The 15,856-nt window shown below is 42.9% G+C and overlaps 2 protein-coding genes across 2 annotated transcripts in view; one reads left to right on the forward strand and one right to left on the reverse strand.

Annotated features, from left to right (window-relative positions):
- LOC144695521 (uncharacterized) overlaps positions 1-15,856 on the forward strand; it is a 65,534-nt gene that overhangs the window by 23,093 nt on the left and 26,585 nt on the right. The window contains exons 7-8 of the mRNA XM_078566397.1: positions 1,898-2,009; positions 5,751-6,124. Coding sequence (XP_078422523.1) covers positions 1,898-2,009; positions 5,751-6,124 — 486 coding nt within the window. The remainder of the gene's footprint in view (positions 1-1,897; positions 2,010-5,750; positions 6,125-15,856) is intronic.
- Positions 1,486-6,324, reverse strand: LOC144695693 (zinc-binding protein A33-like). The gene is made up of 5 exons (XM_078566641.1): positions 5,815-6,324; positions 4,237-4,434; positions 3,475-3,497; positions 3,255-3,370; positions 1,486-2,271 (listed from the first exon to the last, which is right to left on the reverse strand). The coding sequence occupies exons 1-5, from the start codon at positions 6,154-6,156 to the stop codon at positions 1,709-1,711; spliced, it is 1,242 nt and encodes a 413-aa protein (XP_078422767.1). The 5' UTR covers positions 6,157-6,324; the 3' UTR covers positions 1,486-1,708.

The following is a 15,856-nucleotide window of genomic DNA, read 5'->3' on the forward strand; positions in this document are numbered from 1 at the left end:
TCATGTTGTTGCTCCTTCTTCTGCGAGTCACCTTACATTGGTGTCCTCTGGTTCCCAACCCTTCCACCAGTGGGAAAAGCTTCTTTCCATCGACTCTGCCCAGATCGTGCATGCGGTTGAACACCTCAGTTAAATCTCCTCTCAACCTCCTCTTCCCTAAGGAAAGCAGATCCATCTTCTCCATCTAACCATCACCCCTTGATGTTCAATGACATTATCATCACTGAATCCCCCTCTATTAACATCCGCGGGGTTACCATTGACCAGAAACTGAACCAGACTAGCCATATAAATACTGTAGCTACAAGAGCAGGTCAGATGCTAGGAATCCTGTGGCAAGTAACTCGCCCCCTGACTCCCCAAAGCCTGTCCACCATCTACAAGGCACAAGTCAAGAGTGTGATGGAATACTCCCCACATGCCTGGATGAGTGCAACTCCAACAACATTCAAGAAGCTCGACAGCATCCAGGACAAACCAACCCACTTGATTGGCACCCCATCCACAAACATTCATTCCCTCTACCACCGATGCACAGTAGCAGCAGTGTGTACCATCTACAAGATGCACTGCAGGATCTCACCAAGGCTCCTTAGGTGGCGCCTTCAAAACCCACAACCGCTATCATTTAGAAGGACAAGGACAGCAGATAGATGGGAACACCACCACCTGGAACCTCCCCTCCAAGCCACTCACCATCCTGACTTGGAAATATATCGCCGTTCCTTCACTGTCACTGGGTCAAAATCCTGGAACTCCCACCCTAACAGCACTGTGGGTGTACCTAAACCACATGGACTGCAGCGGCTCAAGAAGGCAGCTCACCACCACCTCCTCAAGGGCAATTAGGGATGGGCAATAAATGCTGGCCCAACCGATGCCCACATCCCGTAAATTACTTTTTGAAAAAAATCAACTGAAGTCCCTCAGCCCTGGAACCATTCTCATATATCCAGTCGGCACCCTCTCTAATGCCTTTACATTCTTCCTTAAAGTGCAGTGGCCAGACCTGGATGCAATACCCCGGTTGAAGGCAGACCAGTATTTTGTACAGGTTTATCATAACTTCTCTGCTTCTGTACTCTATGCCCCTACTTATGAAGTCCCGGATCCCATATGCTTTATTAACTGTACTCTCAACCTACCCTGCAACCTTCAATCATTTGTGCACACATACACCCAGGTCCCCTCTGTTCCTGAACTCCCTTTAGAATAGTGCCCTTTACCCTCTCCCCATTCTTCCTACCTAATTGAATCACTCCACATCGCTTCACTGATATATTTTATTGTATCTAGAGTGTGTTCCTTTTGGGGTCCTGACAGTCTGCAAAGCAAACTGGTTGAAAGGGTTTGAACACCACAGTCTGCATCAAAATTGGCTGCAAACTGAAGAAATCAAAGTAAGTTAATGGTACTCCCCCCCCCCCCCCCCCCCACAACCCACCACCTTACGTCTTCTACTCAATAACAGAGACCCATAGTCAGTGCAAGAACAGCAATAGTTTATTCCAGTTCGAAGTCAATTACTCTTTTAATGATTCCAAAAACATCCACAAGATAACTCTGGGTGGTAGCAAAGGAATATTTGTTGTGTTTTGCGTTTTTTTAAATTCACAACATGACTTTAAAATAAGGACATTAAATCCAATTTTTTCCAGTGATTCTCCAGCATGACTGTCCCTGCAATAAAACTCAAGACAAGGCAGATTTACGATGACACTTGAAGGAGCTTCAGTTGATTATTTGAGGCAGTTCCAGGTGAAAAGAAAGCCAACAGTTTTCCTTTCATTGCCCCGCTGTGTGTGTACAAGTGAGACATGTTCTCAGCATTGTAAAATGACACCTGCCCCCCCTCATAGTCCAAATAAATGCCAACCTTTTTTGGATTCACTTGAAGTGTGAGGTGAGTAACCTGTTGCGAGGCCCTTTCCCCCTGTGCAAAGAATCCCAGAAACCATTGCAACCAATTGCTCGTTTGAGGACTGATGACCCAGTAGCCATTCCATATGGTCAGATCTTTGAGCTCTTTTCTGTGTACCGATTCTTTCACTACACCAAGCGTCCACTTGGCTCCCTGGTCCACCTCGACCTCCCAGTAGTGTCTCCCTGATGTAAATCCCTGCGACCCCAGCACACAGATACGACGTTGAAACCGTTTTGGATTGTCTGGGAGATGCTGCTGCATATACCCAACTCTTACCCTGGTCATGCCTTCAGACAAGATGAGACTGGGGTGAGCGGAGTTTGGGCACAGAGTCCAACAGATCAATGCTGTAAGGAAAGTAGAATATTAGTACAGATGAAGTAACACAGGAAAGACTGTCATATGTTGAAATAAAAAGGACATACTGCAGATGCTGGAAATCTGAAATTAAAACAGAAATAGAAAGTGCAGCAGGGCTGGCAGTATCCATGGAGATAGAAATAGGGTTAATGAGTCCAATACGACTCTTCTTTGGAGTGCATTGCACACAATGTAGCACATTGAGTTTTCAACATATTGATATGAAAATATTTAGCCAACATATTCATGCTTTACTTAAATTTCACTCCGACTACCTTAGCAGGTTCAAACAATAGCACTCAAAGCACTTGAAAGCATTCGGACATTGATTATCTGGTTAGTTTTACACAAATGCAAAGCTTTGCAGAGACTTGAGAGTTCATAAATTGTTCTGAGTTAGATATCTGCGAATGTGGTGTGCCAACACAATTGTCTTAGCTGCAGGAAATCAGCTCATCTTCCAACTTTCTGACAGGTAGCCTTGATCTCTGCTGGGAAGGATTTATTTTAACAACTCACCTGTTAGAGAGCCCACGTGATTTGGTGCAACGCTGGTTTACACCCGGACCAAGATCAGGTGTGGTGCAAAACCAGCATTTCACCCTTCAGATTCCAGATGGGGGAAATTAGGTTAAAATTTCCCCCAATTGGGTTTGAATTTCTTAGCATTTCTCATCTAAAATGCAACCTATAATGTGTACAGACCAAAGATTATTATGTAATTCTTCACCTCACTCAATCGAACCATAGGCATTTCAAAACAAGGTGAAGTTATATTTTTGCCAGCTAAAATCTGATTGTGTTCATCAAATTGTTCTGAACTAAATGAGGAAATAAGCAATATTTTAAAACTGATACGAGCTCCAAATCTTGATCATGTTTTCCATAGACGCTGTACGATTGGAACCAGCAGGGGTTTAAAAGGGTCAGTCGATGGTGGTATAGATTTTGATCAGCAATTGGTATCTACCTGGTTTAATTGATTTTCTCATCTGCTTCCACACTATGTATTGAAGGGGTCCTCCAAATTCACCAATCAGCATATTGATAGGAACTTCGTTTTCTTGACTGATTTCATCACTGGATCTTTGGGAATAAAAATAAATCATATTAATAACTGGGGATCAACACTGCACAATTCTTACAGTGCGAGACAGAAAAATCAAATAACAAAATAGATAAATACTTACCCACTAAGAATTGTTTTCATCTCCTAAAATAAATATAGAAAATGTGAATTTGATAGATTCACCTTACAAATCTTGATAGTAGTTTTTGGTTAGATATTAAGAGGTAACCTGCTGTGTTAAGTGAGTTTCACTCTTTTGATGTTTTGCTATTTTGCCAAACTTATATACTGAGTCCTAGCAAGCCACTCAGTTCAAGGGAATTAAGGATAGGCAACAAATGCCGGTCTTGCCAGCAGCACTCACACCCATGGGAGAATAAATTTCAAAAAATTATTGAATATTAATAAATTGCGTTGATTGCATTTGAAGAACATGATTGCTTTACATCAGCTCAATGTAATTCCAAAGCTGATCCTGTTACTCAGTGGCCATTATTGGGTTGCAGGTAGTTATAAACCAATGTCACTCTTTCTGCTTCCTTCACTACACTTTTCCTCTGACTCACCATACTTCTATGCATTATACCCCTTTTCAGTCCCATTATCTGAACCTCACCTTGTTCTGAGTAAAAATTCCAGCCCCGCTGGAAATGAAATCAATATTTCTATAATTACACTGGTGTAAAACAGGAAGCCAAAGCAGACTGGTGTTTCTGAAATCTTCATATTCATACTTTCGCATGATTGGATGAGATTTGCCTCAATAAAGTTAATTAAATCTCCACTTTCAAAATGGGGGGAAAGCTTTTTTTGTTGCCTTGACTAGTAAGAGTGTTACCCTCATAATGGTTGAAACAACAGGAGCAAATGGTCCAAAAAGTACCTGCAGAAAATTCCACATCACTTGTTTGAAGGAAGGATTCATTTCAGTAGTTGCTCTGGTGCCACTCCCCCGCCTGTACAATATTTGTTGCTCTCTTTGGTTGAGTCTTTTTTTCACCTCCTCTTCTTCTTGGTTAAGAATTTGGTGCAGTTCAGCAAATTCAACTTCGAAATGGCGCATGAACTCCTTTACCCTTTTCTGCAAAAATAATAATGCAGCGTTATAGTCCATCTGTGAAAGGCAGCATCTATAACAGAAGGTCGATTCCAGTTGTCAGAGGATTGTGTTAGGAAGAAAAATTCCAACTTCCTACCTCTAATATATTTGGATGAGGGGGAGCATTTGAGTGAAATAAGATACCTAGTATAAAATACCAAAAAAATTGAGTGCATTATTTAATTTTATTCATTCACAGGATCTGAGAATTGCTGCCTGGGCCAGCATTTATTTCCCATCCCTAATTGCCCTCGAGAAGGTGGTGATTAGATGCCTTCTTGAGCCGCTGCAGTCCCTGTGGTGTAGGTACACCCACAGTGTTGTTAGGGAGGGAGTTCCAGGATTTTGACCCAGCGACAGTGAAGGAACAGCGATATGTTTCCAAGTCAGGGTGATTTTCAAGTGGAGTTCCCATGTGTCTCCTGCTCTTGTCGCTGCAAGTGGTAGATGTTGTGGGTTTGTAGGGTGCTCTTAAAGGATTCTTGGTGAGTTCCTGCAGTGCATCTTGTAGATGGTACACACTGCTGCCACTGTATGCCTATGATGGAGGGAGTGAATGTTTAAGCTGGTGGAGTGGATTCTAATCAAGTGGGGCTGCTTTGTCCTGGACGGTGTCAAGCTTCTTGAGTGTTGTGGGAGCTGCTCTAAACTGGGCAAGTGCAGAGTATTCCATCACACTCCTGACCAGTGCCTTGTAGATGGTGAACAGGCTTTGGGGAGTCAGAAGCAGAGATATTTGCTGTAGAATTCCGATCCTCTGACGTGCCCATGTAGCCACATTACTTGTATGGCCAGTCCATGGCACTTCTGGTAAATAGTGATCCACAGGATGTTGAGTTTGGGACTTCAGTGATGGTAGTGCCATTGAGTGTCAATGGGAGATGGTCAGATTCTCTGGTTGGAGCATATCTGAAGGAATGCAGCAAAACTGATAATGCGCTGGGTGGGCTCTGAAGAAGATTTTAGCCCAGATACATTGGTTCAAAACTACCAGAAAGCCTCCTTGTCTTGTGTTTCCCTTCTGACCGGATCCACCTACTAGTGTCCTTCGGATTTGTCTTATGAGCTGCTTAGGTGCATCATTACAAAGAGAAACCAACCGCGTTGATCTCCTAACCCTTGTAAAAATTAGCCTAGTACTGCCATCAGGCCTAACGAATGAGTTAAGAAAAAACAGAAAAAAGCTGGAAAATCTCAGCAGGTCTGGCAGGACCCGTGGCGAGAGAAACAGAGTTAACCTCCCGAGTCCGTATGACCCTTTCTTCAGGGCTGGTTAATGAGTTATTTGCCATTTACAGAAAGAGATGAAGGAACTAAACCGAGGGGGATGCTGAACAATCCCCGGAAGGAAGAGCACCGCACCTGGACCTGTCGAGTGTTGGGACGGAGACGCTCAGTTGCATCCCCGCTGTTGTGCCTGGTCCCCTTCGGCCCCTGGCCGTTCTCCCCGTCTCTCAGCGTGACCGTCAAGGAGCGGACGCTGGCCGCGATATTCGCCACCCGCCTGCTGGGCCTCAGGACCTTCCCCGGACACAGGAGACGACATTCCGGGCAAGAGCAGTTCCCGGACTCCCAAAAGACCAGAATGCAGGCTCGGCAGAACACATGTCCGCAGTCCAGAGACACCGGCTCGTCAAAAAACTCCAGGCAGATCGAGCAGGAAACATCTTTGGTCAAATTTTCGAGCTGTTTCCTTGAGGCCATTTAACGCCGGTTTTGTTGCTGCAATTTCTGATCATCACTTTCACTTTCCTAATTAGGTGCAAAAGGCAGTTCCACAATTAAGACATGTTCACCCAGGATTAAAGGTCGTTTATAACCTTCGACCATATTTAGCATTTCCCGCAGTTTGTCAGTTTCAGTGACTTGGTGCAGGGCGAATGCCACTGGGTTAGTCCCGTTCAATGCTCCGGGGACACGATGTTCAAATCCTACCTCCCACGACTGCTGGTGAATTTGAATTCAATTTAATAAAAGCTTTGTCACAAACAGGGCAATTTCCACACAGCCAGTAGTTAGGGTTTGGAATGCACTGCCTGGAAGTCTGGTGGAGGGCAGGTTCCATAGAGGCATTCAGGAGGGCACTGGGCGATTATTTAAATAGAAACAACGGGTAGGGTTATGGGGGAAAAGGCAGGAGATAGGCGCTGAATTAAAACGCTGGGAGAGCTGGTGTGGACACGATGGGCCGAACAGCCTCCCTCTACACCATAAACATTGTGCGCTTCTGGGGGGCGGGGTTAAGATACAGGTGAGGACTCTATAGTTAAATTTTCTCGGGATAAACACACCCTGAAAATCAGAAAATGCTGGAAAAACTCAGCAGACCGAACAGTATCTGTGGAGAGAAAAATAGAATTAACGTTTCAAGTCCATATGACTCTTTATGGGTCCTTATGACTCTTCTTTGGAGCTGTTAGACTTGCTGAGTTTTTCCAGCATTTTCTGTTTTTGTTTCAGATTTCCAGCATCCTCAGTATTTTGCTTTTACATTCTCAAAATCGCCAGGTTCAGAGTAAACAAACAGACAGAATTTTTTTCTTCCTACGAACACCCAATAACCGATGTGTTCTTTCTGCCTCAGTCAGTCCTCTAACCCCACGATTCTCTTGGGATCGAACTTAGAGTATCAGTTTAGTCCTTTCCTTAACTGACCTTCTGTGCAACCCACCCAGACACCAATAATGACAATTAAATTACCTTCCATCAATCAATCCCTTTGGATAATTTCAAACCGCAGCAATGTGTCTAATCGGTTTAATTTGATGCCATTCAATAAGTTACACTTTGGGCTGTTTTGCCCTCTGGTGTGTTCTATCACCAGTTCTGAGTTGCATATACTGAGGACGTTGTGTTATGCAATGTGCAGGACCTGAATTTCAGTCATAGCTTGCTTTAAAAGTTCTTCATACTTTGGATGTCTGGCAAGCCTTAAACTACTGGCTTTGCTCCCAAACAATAATAAGGCCGGTGACCAAATAGTCAGGGTCTAAGGTTAAAAACAAAAACTACTGCGGATGCTGGAAATTCAAAACAAAAACAGAATTACCTGGAAAACCTCAGCAGGTCTGGCAGCATCGGCGGAGAAGAAAAGAGTTGACGTTTCGAGTCCTCATGACCCTTCAACAGAACTCAGTTCTGCTGAAGGGTCATGAGGACTCGAAACGTCAACTCAGGGTCTAAGGTTAACTAGCCTGTTGCAACCGTGTGTATATTGCACAGATGAGCTTTAATTTAAGCAGGACAGCTTGTTGAAGTTTACCTCAGTGATGTTTGTCCCTAAGCAATTAGAAATGCACCAATGAGCAATTTTGGATGGGGCATGAAACCGAAATTTGGTCTGCGTCCTAAAGTGGAAGTGAAAGGCCCCTTCCCACTGTTTTGAAGAAAGGCAAAGGAGTTCTTTCCAGTTTCCTGATCAATATTTGTGCCCCATTCAAATTGCAGGAAAGCCCGGGTCATTCTTCACCAGCTGCAAAGGAAAATGAGGCATCCTCCATCACAGGACTTACTTTACAAAGCCATATTCCAATGGTTGCATGACACAGGTACCAGAAGAACATTGGAATAGTTGAATCATGTGGTGAGAAAGGCGTGGATGAACCACCCTGCAGCAGATGGGCTGAGGTAGATATAGAAGTAGATAATGTTACAGAGTTTGAAGGACGTGACCTTTGTTTTGGAAAACGATATGGGGAAAGGCGTTCGGCCTGAGGTCAGATAGGGCACTGAGTTATTGAGAGGACATTCAGTACTGTCACCAGTGCAGTACCAAAATGTAGATTACAGTGAGAATCTTATTGTAACACACATACACATTTCAGCAACATAAGATGCATCATCCATTTCATATGCTCTGAGTTACCAAAGGATTTGTCCAGTAGGACTGGCATTGAGGTGCATTTTTTACATGCTTCTTTTGGCAGATCCGTTACAGCAGAGCATGTGTCTGATGCCTATTTATTGCTAAATGGGAATGTAGGGCAAAGTCTTGATGTGCTAAGAGTTTCAGTGTCCTTGTCTTGTGAAAACTTGTATGAGATCAATAATGCATTTCAGTGGCATATATTTCACTGAGGTATGGTGAGTTCCATCTACCCCAGCAGCACCTTTAACACCTATATTATGTGTTAGTGTATATCTGTGTGCGTCTGTATGTATTTGTGGAGTGTATGTATACGTCTGTGTGTTTGTTGTGATGTTTGTCTGTATGTGTGTCCCTGTGTCTGTGTATGTGTGTAGTTATGTGTCCATGTGTGTGCACGTGGTTTGTGTGTGAGATTGTATGTGCCATTTTGTGCATGTGGCGCTAAGTTAAAATGCTGGGAGAGCTGGTGCCGACACGATGGGTCAAATGGCCTTCTTCTACACCATAACGATTGTGTTATTCTGAGGGGCGGGGTTAAGAAAGAGGTGAGGGCTCTATAGTTAAATTTGCTCGGGATAAACACATTCTCAAAATCAGGAAATGCCTCTGGAAAAACTCAGCAGACCTAACAGTATCTGTGGAGAGAAAAATAGAGTTAACGTTTCAAGTCCATATGACTCTTTTTGGGTCCGTATGACTCTTCTTTGGAGCTGTCAGACTTGCTGAGTTTTTCCAACATTTTCTGTTTTTGTTTCAGATTTCCAGCATCCTCAGTATTTTGCTTTTACATTCTCAAAATCGTCAGGTTCAGAGTAAACAAACAGACAGAATTTATTTCTTCCTACGAACACCCAATAACCGATGTGTTCTTTCTGCCTCAGTCAGTCCTCGAACTCCACGATTCTCTTGAGATCATACTTAGAGTATCAGTTTAGTCCTTTCCTTAACTGACTTTCTATGCAACCCACCCAGACACCAATAATGACAATTAAATTACCTTCCATCAATCAATCCCTTTAGATTATTTCAAACCGCAGCCATGTGTCTAATCGGTTTATTTTGGTGCCATTTAATAAGTTACACTTTGGGCTGTTTTGCCCTCTGGTGTGTTCTATCACCAGTTCTGAGTTGCATATACTGAGAATGTTGTATGATGCAATGTGCAGGACCTGAATATCAGTCATAGCTTGCTTTAAAAATTGTTCGTAGTTTGGATGTCTGCCAACCCTTAAACTACTGGCTTTACTCCCAAACAATAATAAGGCTGGTGACCAAATAGTCAGGGTCTAAGGTTAACTAGCCTGTTGCAACCGTGTGTATATTGCACAGACGAGCTTTAGTTTAGGCAGGACAGCTTGTTGAAGTTTACCTCAGTGATATTTGTCCCTAAGCAATTAGAAATGCACCAATGAGCAATTTCGGATGGGGCATGAAACCAAAATTCGGTCTGCGTCCTCAAGTGGAAGTGAAAGGCCCCTTCCCACTGTTTTGAAGAAAGGCAAAGGAGTTCTTTCCAGTTTCCTGATCAATATTTGTGCCCCATTCAAATTCCAGTAAAGCCCGGGTCATTCTTCACCACCTGTAAAGGAAAATGAGGCATCCTCCATCAAAGGACTTACGTTACAAAGCTATAATCCAATGGTTGCATGACACAGGTACCAGGAGAACATTGGAATAGTTGAGTCATGTGGTGAGAAAGGCGTGGATGAACCTCCCTGCAGCAGATGGGCTGGGGTAGACTTAGAAGTAGATAATGTTACAGAGTTTGAAGGGCCTGGCCTTTGTTTTGGAAAACGATATGGGGAAAGGCGTTCAGCCTGAGGTCAGATAGGGCACTGAGTTATTGAGAGGACATTCAGTCCTGTCGCCAGTCCAGTACCAAAATGTAGATTACAGTGAGAATCTTATTGTAACACACATACACATTTCAGCAACATAACATACATCATCCATTTTATAGGCTCTGAGTTACCAAAGGATTTGTCCAGTAGGACTGGCATTGAGGTGCATTTTTTACATGCTTCTTTTGGCAGATCCGTTACAGCAGAGAATGTGTCTGATGCCTATTTATTGCTAAATGGGATGTAGGGCAAAGTCTTGATGTCCTAAGAGTTTCAGTGTCCTTGTCTTGTGAAAACTTAAATGAGATCAATAATGCAATTCAGGGGCATATATTTCACTGAGAGATGGTGAGTTCCATCTACCCCAGCAGCACCTTTAACACCTATATTATGTGTTAGTGTATATCTGTGTGTGTCTGTATGTATTTGTGGAGTGTCTGTATACGTCTGTGTGTTTGTTGTGATGTTTGTTTGTATGTGTGTCCCTGTGTCTGTGTATGTGTGTAGTTATGTGTCCATGTGTGTGCATGTGGTTTGTGTGTGAGATTGTATGTGCAATTTTGTGCATGTGGCACTAAGTTAAAATGCTGGGAGAGCTGGTGCGGACATGATGGGCCGAACGGCCTCCTTCTACACCATAACGAATGTGTGATTCTGTGGGGCGGGGTTAAGAAAGAGGTGAGGACTCTATAGTTAAATTTTTTCGGGATAAACACATTCTCAAAATCAGGAAATGCTGGAAAATCTCAACAGACCTAACAGTATCTGTGGAGAGAAAAATAGAGTTAACGTTTCAAGTCCATTTGACTCTTTTTGGGTCCGTATGACTCTTCTTTGGAGCTGTTAGACTTGCTGAGTTTTTCCAACATTTTCTGTTTTTGTTTCAGATTTACAGCATCCTTAGCATTTTGCTTTTACATTCACAAAATCGCCAGGTTCAAAGTAAACAAACAGACAGAATTTATTTCTTCCTACATGCACCCAATAACCGATGTGTTCTTTCTGCCTCAGTCAGTCCTCTAACTCCACGATTCTCTTGGGCTCGAACTTAGAGTATCAGTTTAGTCCTTTCCTTAACTGACCTTCTGTGCAACCCACCCAGACACCAATAATGACAATTAAATTACCTTCCATCAATCAATCCCTTTGGATTATTTCAAACCGCAGCAATGTGTCTAATCGGATTAATTTTAATGCCATTTAATAAGTTACACTTTGGGCTGTTTTCCCCTCTGATGTGTTCTATCACCAGTTCTTAGTTGCATATGGAGAGGATGTTGTGTGATGCAATGTGCAGGACCTGAATTTCAGTCATAGCTTGCTTTAGAAATTGTTCATACTTTGGATGTCTGCCAACCCTTAAACTACTGGCTTTGCTCCCAAACAATAGTAAGTCCGGTGACCAAATAGTCAGGGTCTAAGGTTAACTAGCCTGTTGCAACCATGTGTATATTGCACAGACGAGCTTTAGATTAGGCAGGACAGCTGGTTGAAGTTTACTTCAGTGATGTTTGTCCCTAAGCAATTAGAAATGCACCAATGAGCAATTTTGGATGGAGCATGAAACTGTAATTTGGTCTGCGTCCTCAAGTGGAAGTGAAAGGCCCCTTCCCACTGTTTCGAAGAAAGGCAAAGGAGTTCTTTCCTGTTTCCTGATTAATATTTGGGCCCCATTCCAGTTTTAGGAAAGCCTGGGTCATTCTTCACCAGCTGTAAAGGAAAATGAGGCATCCTCCATCACAGGACTTACGTTACGAAGCCATATTCCAATGGTTGCATGACACAGGTACCAGGGGAACATTGGAATAGTTGAGTCATGTGGTGACAAAGGCGTGGTTGATCCTCCCTGCAGCAGATTGGCTGAGGTAGATTTAGAAGTAGATAATGTTACAGAGTTTGAAGGACGTGGCCTCTGATTTGGAAAACGATATGGGGAAAGGCGTTCGGCCTGAGGTCAGATAGGGCACTGAATTATTGAGAGGACATTCAGTCCTGTCTCCAGTCCAGTACTCGAATGTAGATTACAGCGAGAATCTTATTGTAACACACATACACATTTCAGCAACATAACATGCATCATCCATTTCATATGCTCTGAGTTACCAAAGGATTTGTCCAGTAGGACTGGCATTGAGGTGCATTTTTTACATGCTCCTTTTGGCAGATCCTTTACAGCAGAGAACGTGTCTGATGCCTATTTATTGCTAAATGGGAATGTAGGGCAAAGTCTTGATGTGTTTATAGTTTCAGTGTCCTTGTCTTGTGAAAACTTGCGTGAGATCAATAATGCAATTCAGGGGCATATATTTCACTGAGTTCCATCTACCCCAGCAGCACCTTTAACACCTATATTATGTGTTAGTGTATATCTGTGTGTGTCTGTATGTATTTGTGGCTTGTCTGTATACAGGAAATGCTGGAAAATCTCAGCAGACCTAACAGTATCTGTGGAGAGAAAAATAGAGTTAACGTTTGAAGTCCATATGATTCTTTTTGGGACCGTATGACTCTTCTTTGGAGCTGTTAGACTTGCTGAGTTTTTCCAGCATTTTCTGTTTTTGTTTCAGATTTCCAGCATCCTCAGTATTTTCTTTTACATTCTCAAAATCGCAGGTTCAGAGTAAACAAACAGACAGAATTTTTTTCTTCCTACGAACACCCAATAACCCATGTGTTCTTTCTGCCACAGTCAGTCCTCTAACTCCACGATTCTCTTGGGATCGAACTTAGAGTATCAGTTTAGTCCTTTCCTTAACTGACGTTCTGTGCAACCCACCCAGACAGTAATAATGACAATTAAAATACCTCCGATCAATCAATCCCTTTAGATTATTTCAAACGGCAGCCATGTGTCTAATCGGTTTAATCTGATGGCATTTAATCAGTTACACTTTGGGCTGTTTTGCCCTCTGATGTGTTCTATCACCAGTTCTTAGTTGCATATGGTGAGGATGTTGTGTGATGCAACGTGCAGGACCTGAATTTCAGTCATAGCTTGCTTTAGAAATTGTTCGTACTTTGGATGTCTGCCAACCCTTAAACTACTGGCTTTGCTCCCAAACAATAGTAAGTCCGGTGACCAAATAGTCAGGGTCTAAGGTTAACTAGCCTGTTGCAACCATGTGTATATTGCACAGACGAGCTTTAGATTAGGCAGGACAGCTGGTTGAAGTTTACCTCAGTGATGTTTGTCCCTAAGCAATTAGAAATGCACCAATGAGCAATTTTGGATGGAGCATGAAACTGAAATTTGGTCTGCGTCCTCAAGTGGAAGTGAAAGGCCCCTTCCCACTGTTTCGAAGAAAGGCAAAGGAGCTCTTTCCTGTTTCCTGTTCAATAATTGTGCCCCATTCAAATTCCAGTAAAGCCCAGGTCATTCTTCACCAGCTGCAAAGGAAAATGAGGCATCCTCCATCACAGGACTTACTTTACAAAGCCATATTCCAATGGTTGCATGACACAGGTACCAGGAGAACATTGGAATAGTTGAGTCGTGTGGTGACAAAGGCGTGGATGAACCTCCCTGCAGAAGATGGGCTGAGGTAGATTTAGAAGTAGATAATGTTACAGAGGTTGAAGGACATGGCCTTTGTTTTGGAAAACGATATGGGGAAAGGCGTTCGGCCTGAGGTCAGATCGGGCACTGTGTTATTGAGAGGACATTCAGTCCTGTCGCCAGTCCAGTACCAAAATGTAGATTACAGCGAGAATCTTGTTGTAACACACATACACATTTCAGCAACATAAGATGCATCATCCATTCCATAGGATCTGAGTTACCAGAGGATTTGTCCAGTAGGACTGGCATTGAGGTGCATTTTTTACATGCTACTTTTGGCAGATCCGTTACAGCAGAGCATGTGTCTGATGCCTATTTATTGCTAAATGGGAATGTAGGGCAAAATCTTGATGTGCTAAGAGTTTCAGTGTCCTTGTTTTGTGAAAACTTGTATGAGATCAATGATGCAATTCAGGGGCATATATTTCAATGAGGTATGGTAAGTTCCATCTACCCCAGCAGCACCTTTAACACCTATATTATGTGTTAGTGTATATCTGTGTGTGTCTGTATGTATTTGTGGAGTGTCTGTATACGTCTGTGTGTTTGTTGTGATGTTTGTCTGTATGTGTGTCCCTGTGTCTGTGTATGTGTGTAGTTATGTGTCCATGTGTGTGCATGTGGTTTGTGTGTGAGATTCTACGTGCGATTTTGTGCATGTGGCGCTAAGTTAAAATGCTGGGAGAGCTAGTGTGGACACGATGGGCCGAACGGACTCCTTCTACACCATAACGAATGTGTGATTCTGGGGGGCGGGGTTAAGAAAGAGGCGAGGACTCTATGGTTAAATTATTTCGGGATAAACACATTGTCAAAATCAGGAAATGCTAGAAAAACTCAGCAGACCTAACTATCTGTAGAGAGAACAATAGAGTTAACGCTTCAAGTCCATATGACTCTTTTTGGGACCATATGACTCTTCTTTGGAGCTGTTAGACTTGCTGAGTTTTTCCAGCATTTTCTGTTTTTGTTTCAGATTTCCAGCATCCTCAGTATTTTGCTTTTACATTCTCAAAATCGCTAGGTTCAGAGTAAACAAACAGACAGAATTTATTTCTTCCTACGAACGCCCAATAACCAATGTGTACATTCTGCCTCCGTCAGTCCTCTAACTCCACGATTCTCTTGGGATGGAACTTAGAGTGTCAGTTTAGTCCTTTCCTTAACTGACCTTCTGTGCAACCCACCCAGACACCAATAATGACAATTAAATTAACTTCCATCAATCAATCCCTTTGGATTATTTCAAACCGCAGCCATACGTCTAATCGGTTTAATTTGATGCAATTTAATAAGTTACACTTTGGGCTGTTTTGCCCTCTGGTGTGTTCTATCACCAGTTCTGAGTTGCATATGCTGAGGACGTTGTGTGATGCAATGTGCAGGACCTGAATTTCAGTCATAGCTTGCTTTAAAAATTGTTCGTACTTTGGATGTCTGCCAACCCTTAAACTACTGGCTTTGCTCCCAAACAATAATAAGTCCGGTGACCTAATAGTCAGGGTCTAAGGTTAACTAGCCTGATGCAACCATGTGTATATTGCACAGATGATCTTTAGATTAGGCAGGACAGCTTTTTGAAGTTTACCTCAGTGATGTTTGTCCCTAAGCAATTAGAAATGCACCAATGAGGAATTTCGGATGGGGCATGAAACCGAAATTCAGTCTGCCTCCTCAAGTGGAAGTGAAAGGCCCCTTCCCACTGTTTTGAAGAAAAGCAAAGGAGTTCATTCCTGTTTCCTGATCAATATTTGTGCCCAATTCAAATTCCAGAAAAGCACAGGTCATGTTTCACCAGCTGTAAAGGAAAATTAGGCTTCCTCCATCACAGGACTTACTTTACGAAGTCATATCCCAATAGTTGCATGACACAGGTACCAGGAGAACATTGGAATAGTTGAATCATGTGCTGAGAAAGGTGTGGATGATCCTCCCTGCAGCAGATGGGCTGAGGTAGATTTAGATAATGTTACAGAGGTTGAAGGACGTGGCCTTTCTTTTGGAAAACGATATGGCGAAAGGCGTTCGGCCTGAGGTCAGATCGGGCACTGAGTTATTCAGAGGACATTGAGTCCTGTCGCTAGTCCAGTACCCAAATGTAGATTACAGTGAGAATCTTATTGTAACAAACATACA

The sequence above is a fragment of the Cetorhinus maximus genome, chromosome 21 (assembly GCF_964194155.1).
Source record: "Cetorhinus maximus chromosome 21, sCetMax3.hap1.1, whole genome shotgun sequence".
NCBI classification, from domain to species: domain Eukaryota; kingdom Metazoa; phylum Chordata; class Chondrichthyes; order Lamniformes; family Cetorhinidae; genus Cetorhinus; species Cetorhinus maximus.

What these genes read in the sequence shown, in the direction of transcription:
- LOC144695693 (XM_078566641.1), bottom strand. Translation starts at nt 6,156, where the DNA reads ATGGCCTCAAGGAAACAGCTCGAAAATTTGACCAAAGATGTTTCCTGC. An exon ending in CCAACACTCGACAGGTCCAG is followed by an intron (nt 4,435 to 5,814) that starts GTGCGGTGCTCT and finishes TTATTTTTGCAG; the next exon opens with AAAAGGGTAAAGGAGTTCAT. An exon ending in TGATGTGGAATTTTCTGCAG is followed by an intron (nt 3,498 to 4,236) that starts GTACTTTTTGGA and finishes TATTTATTTTAG; the next exon opens with GAGATGAAAACAATTCTTAG.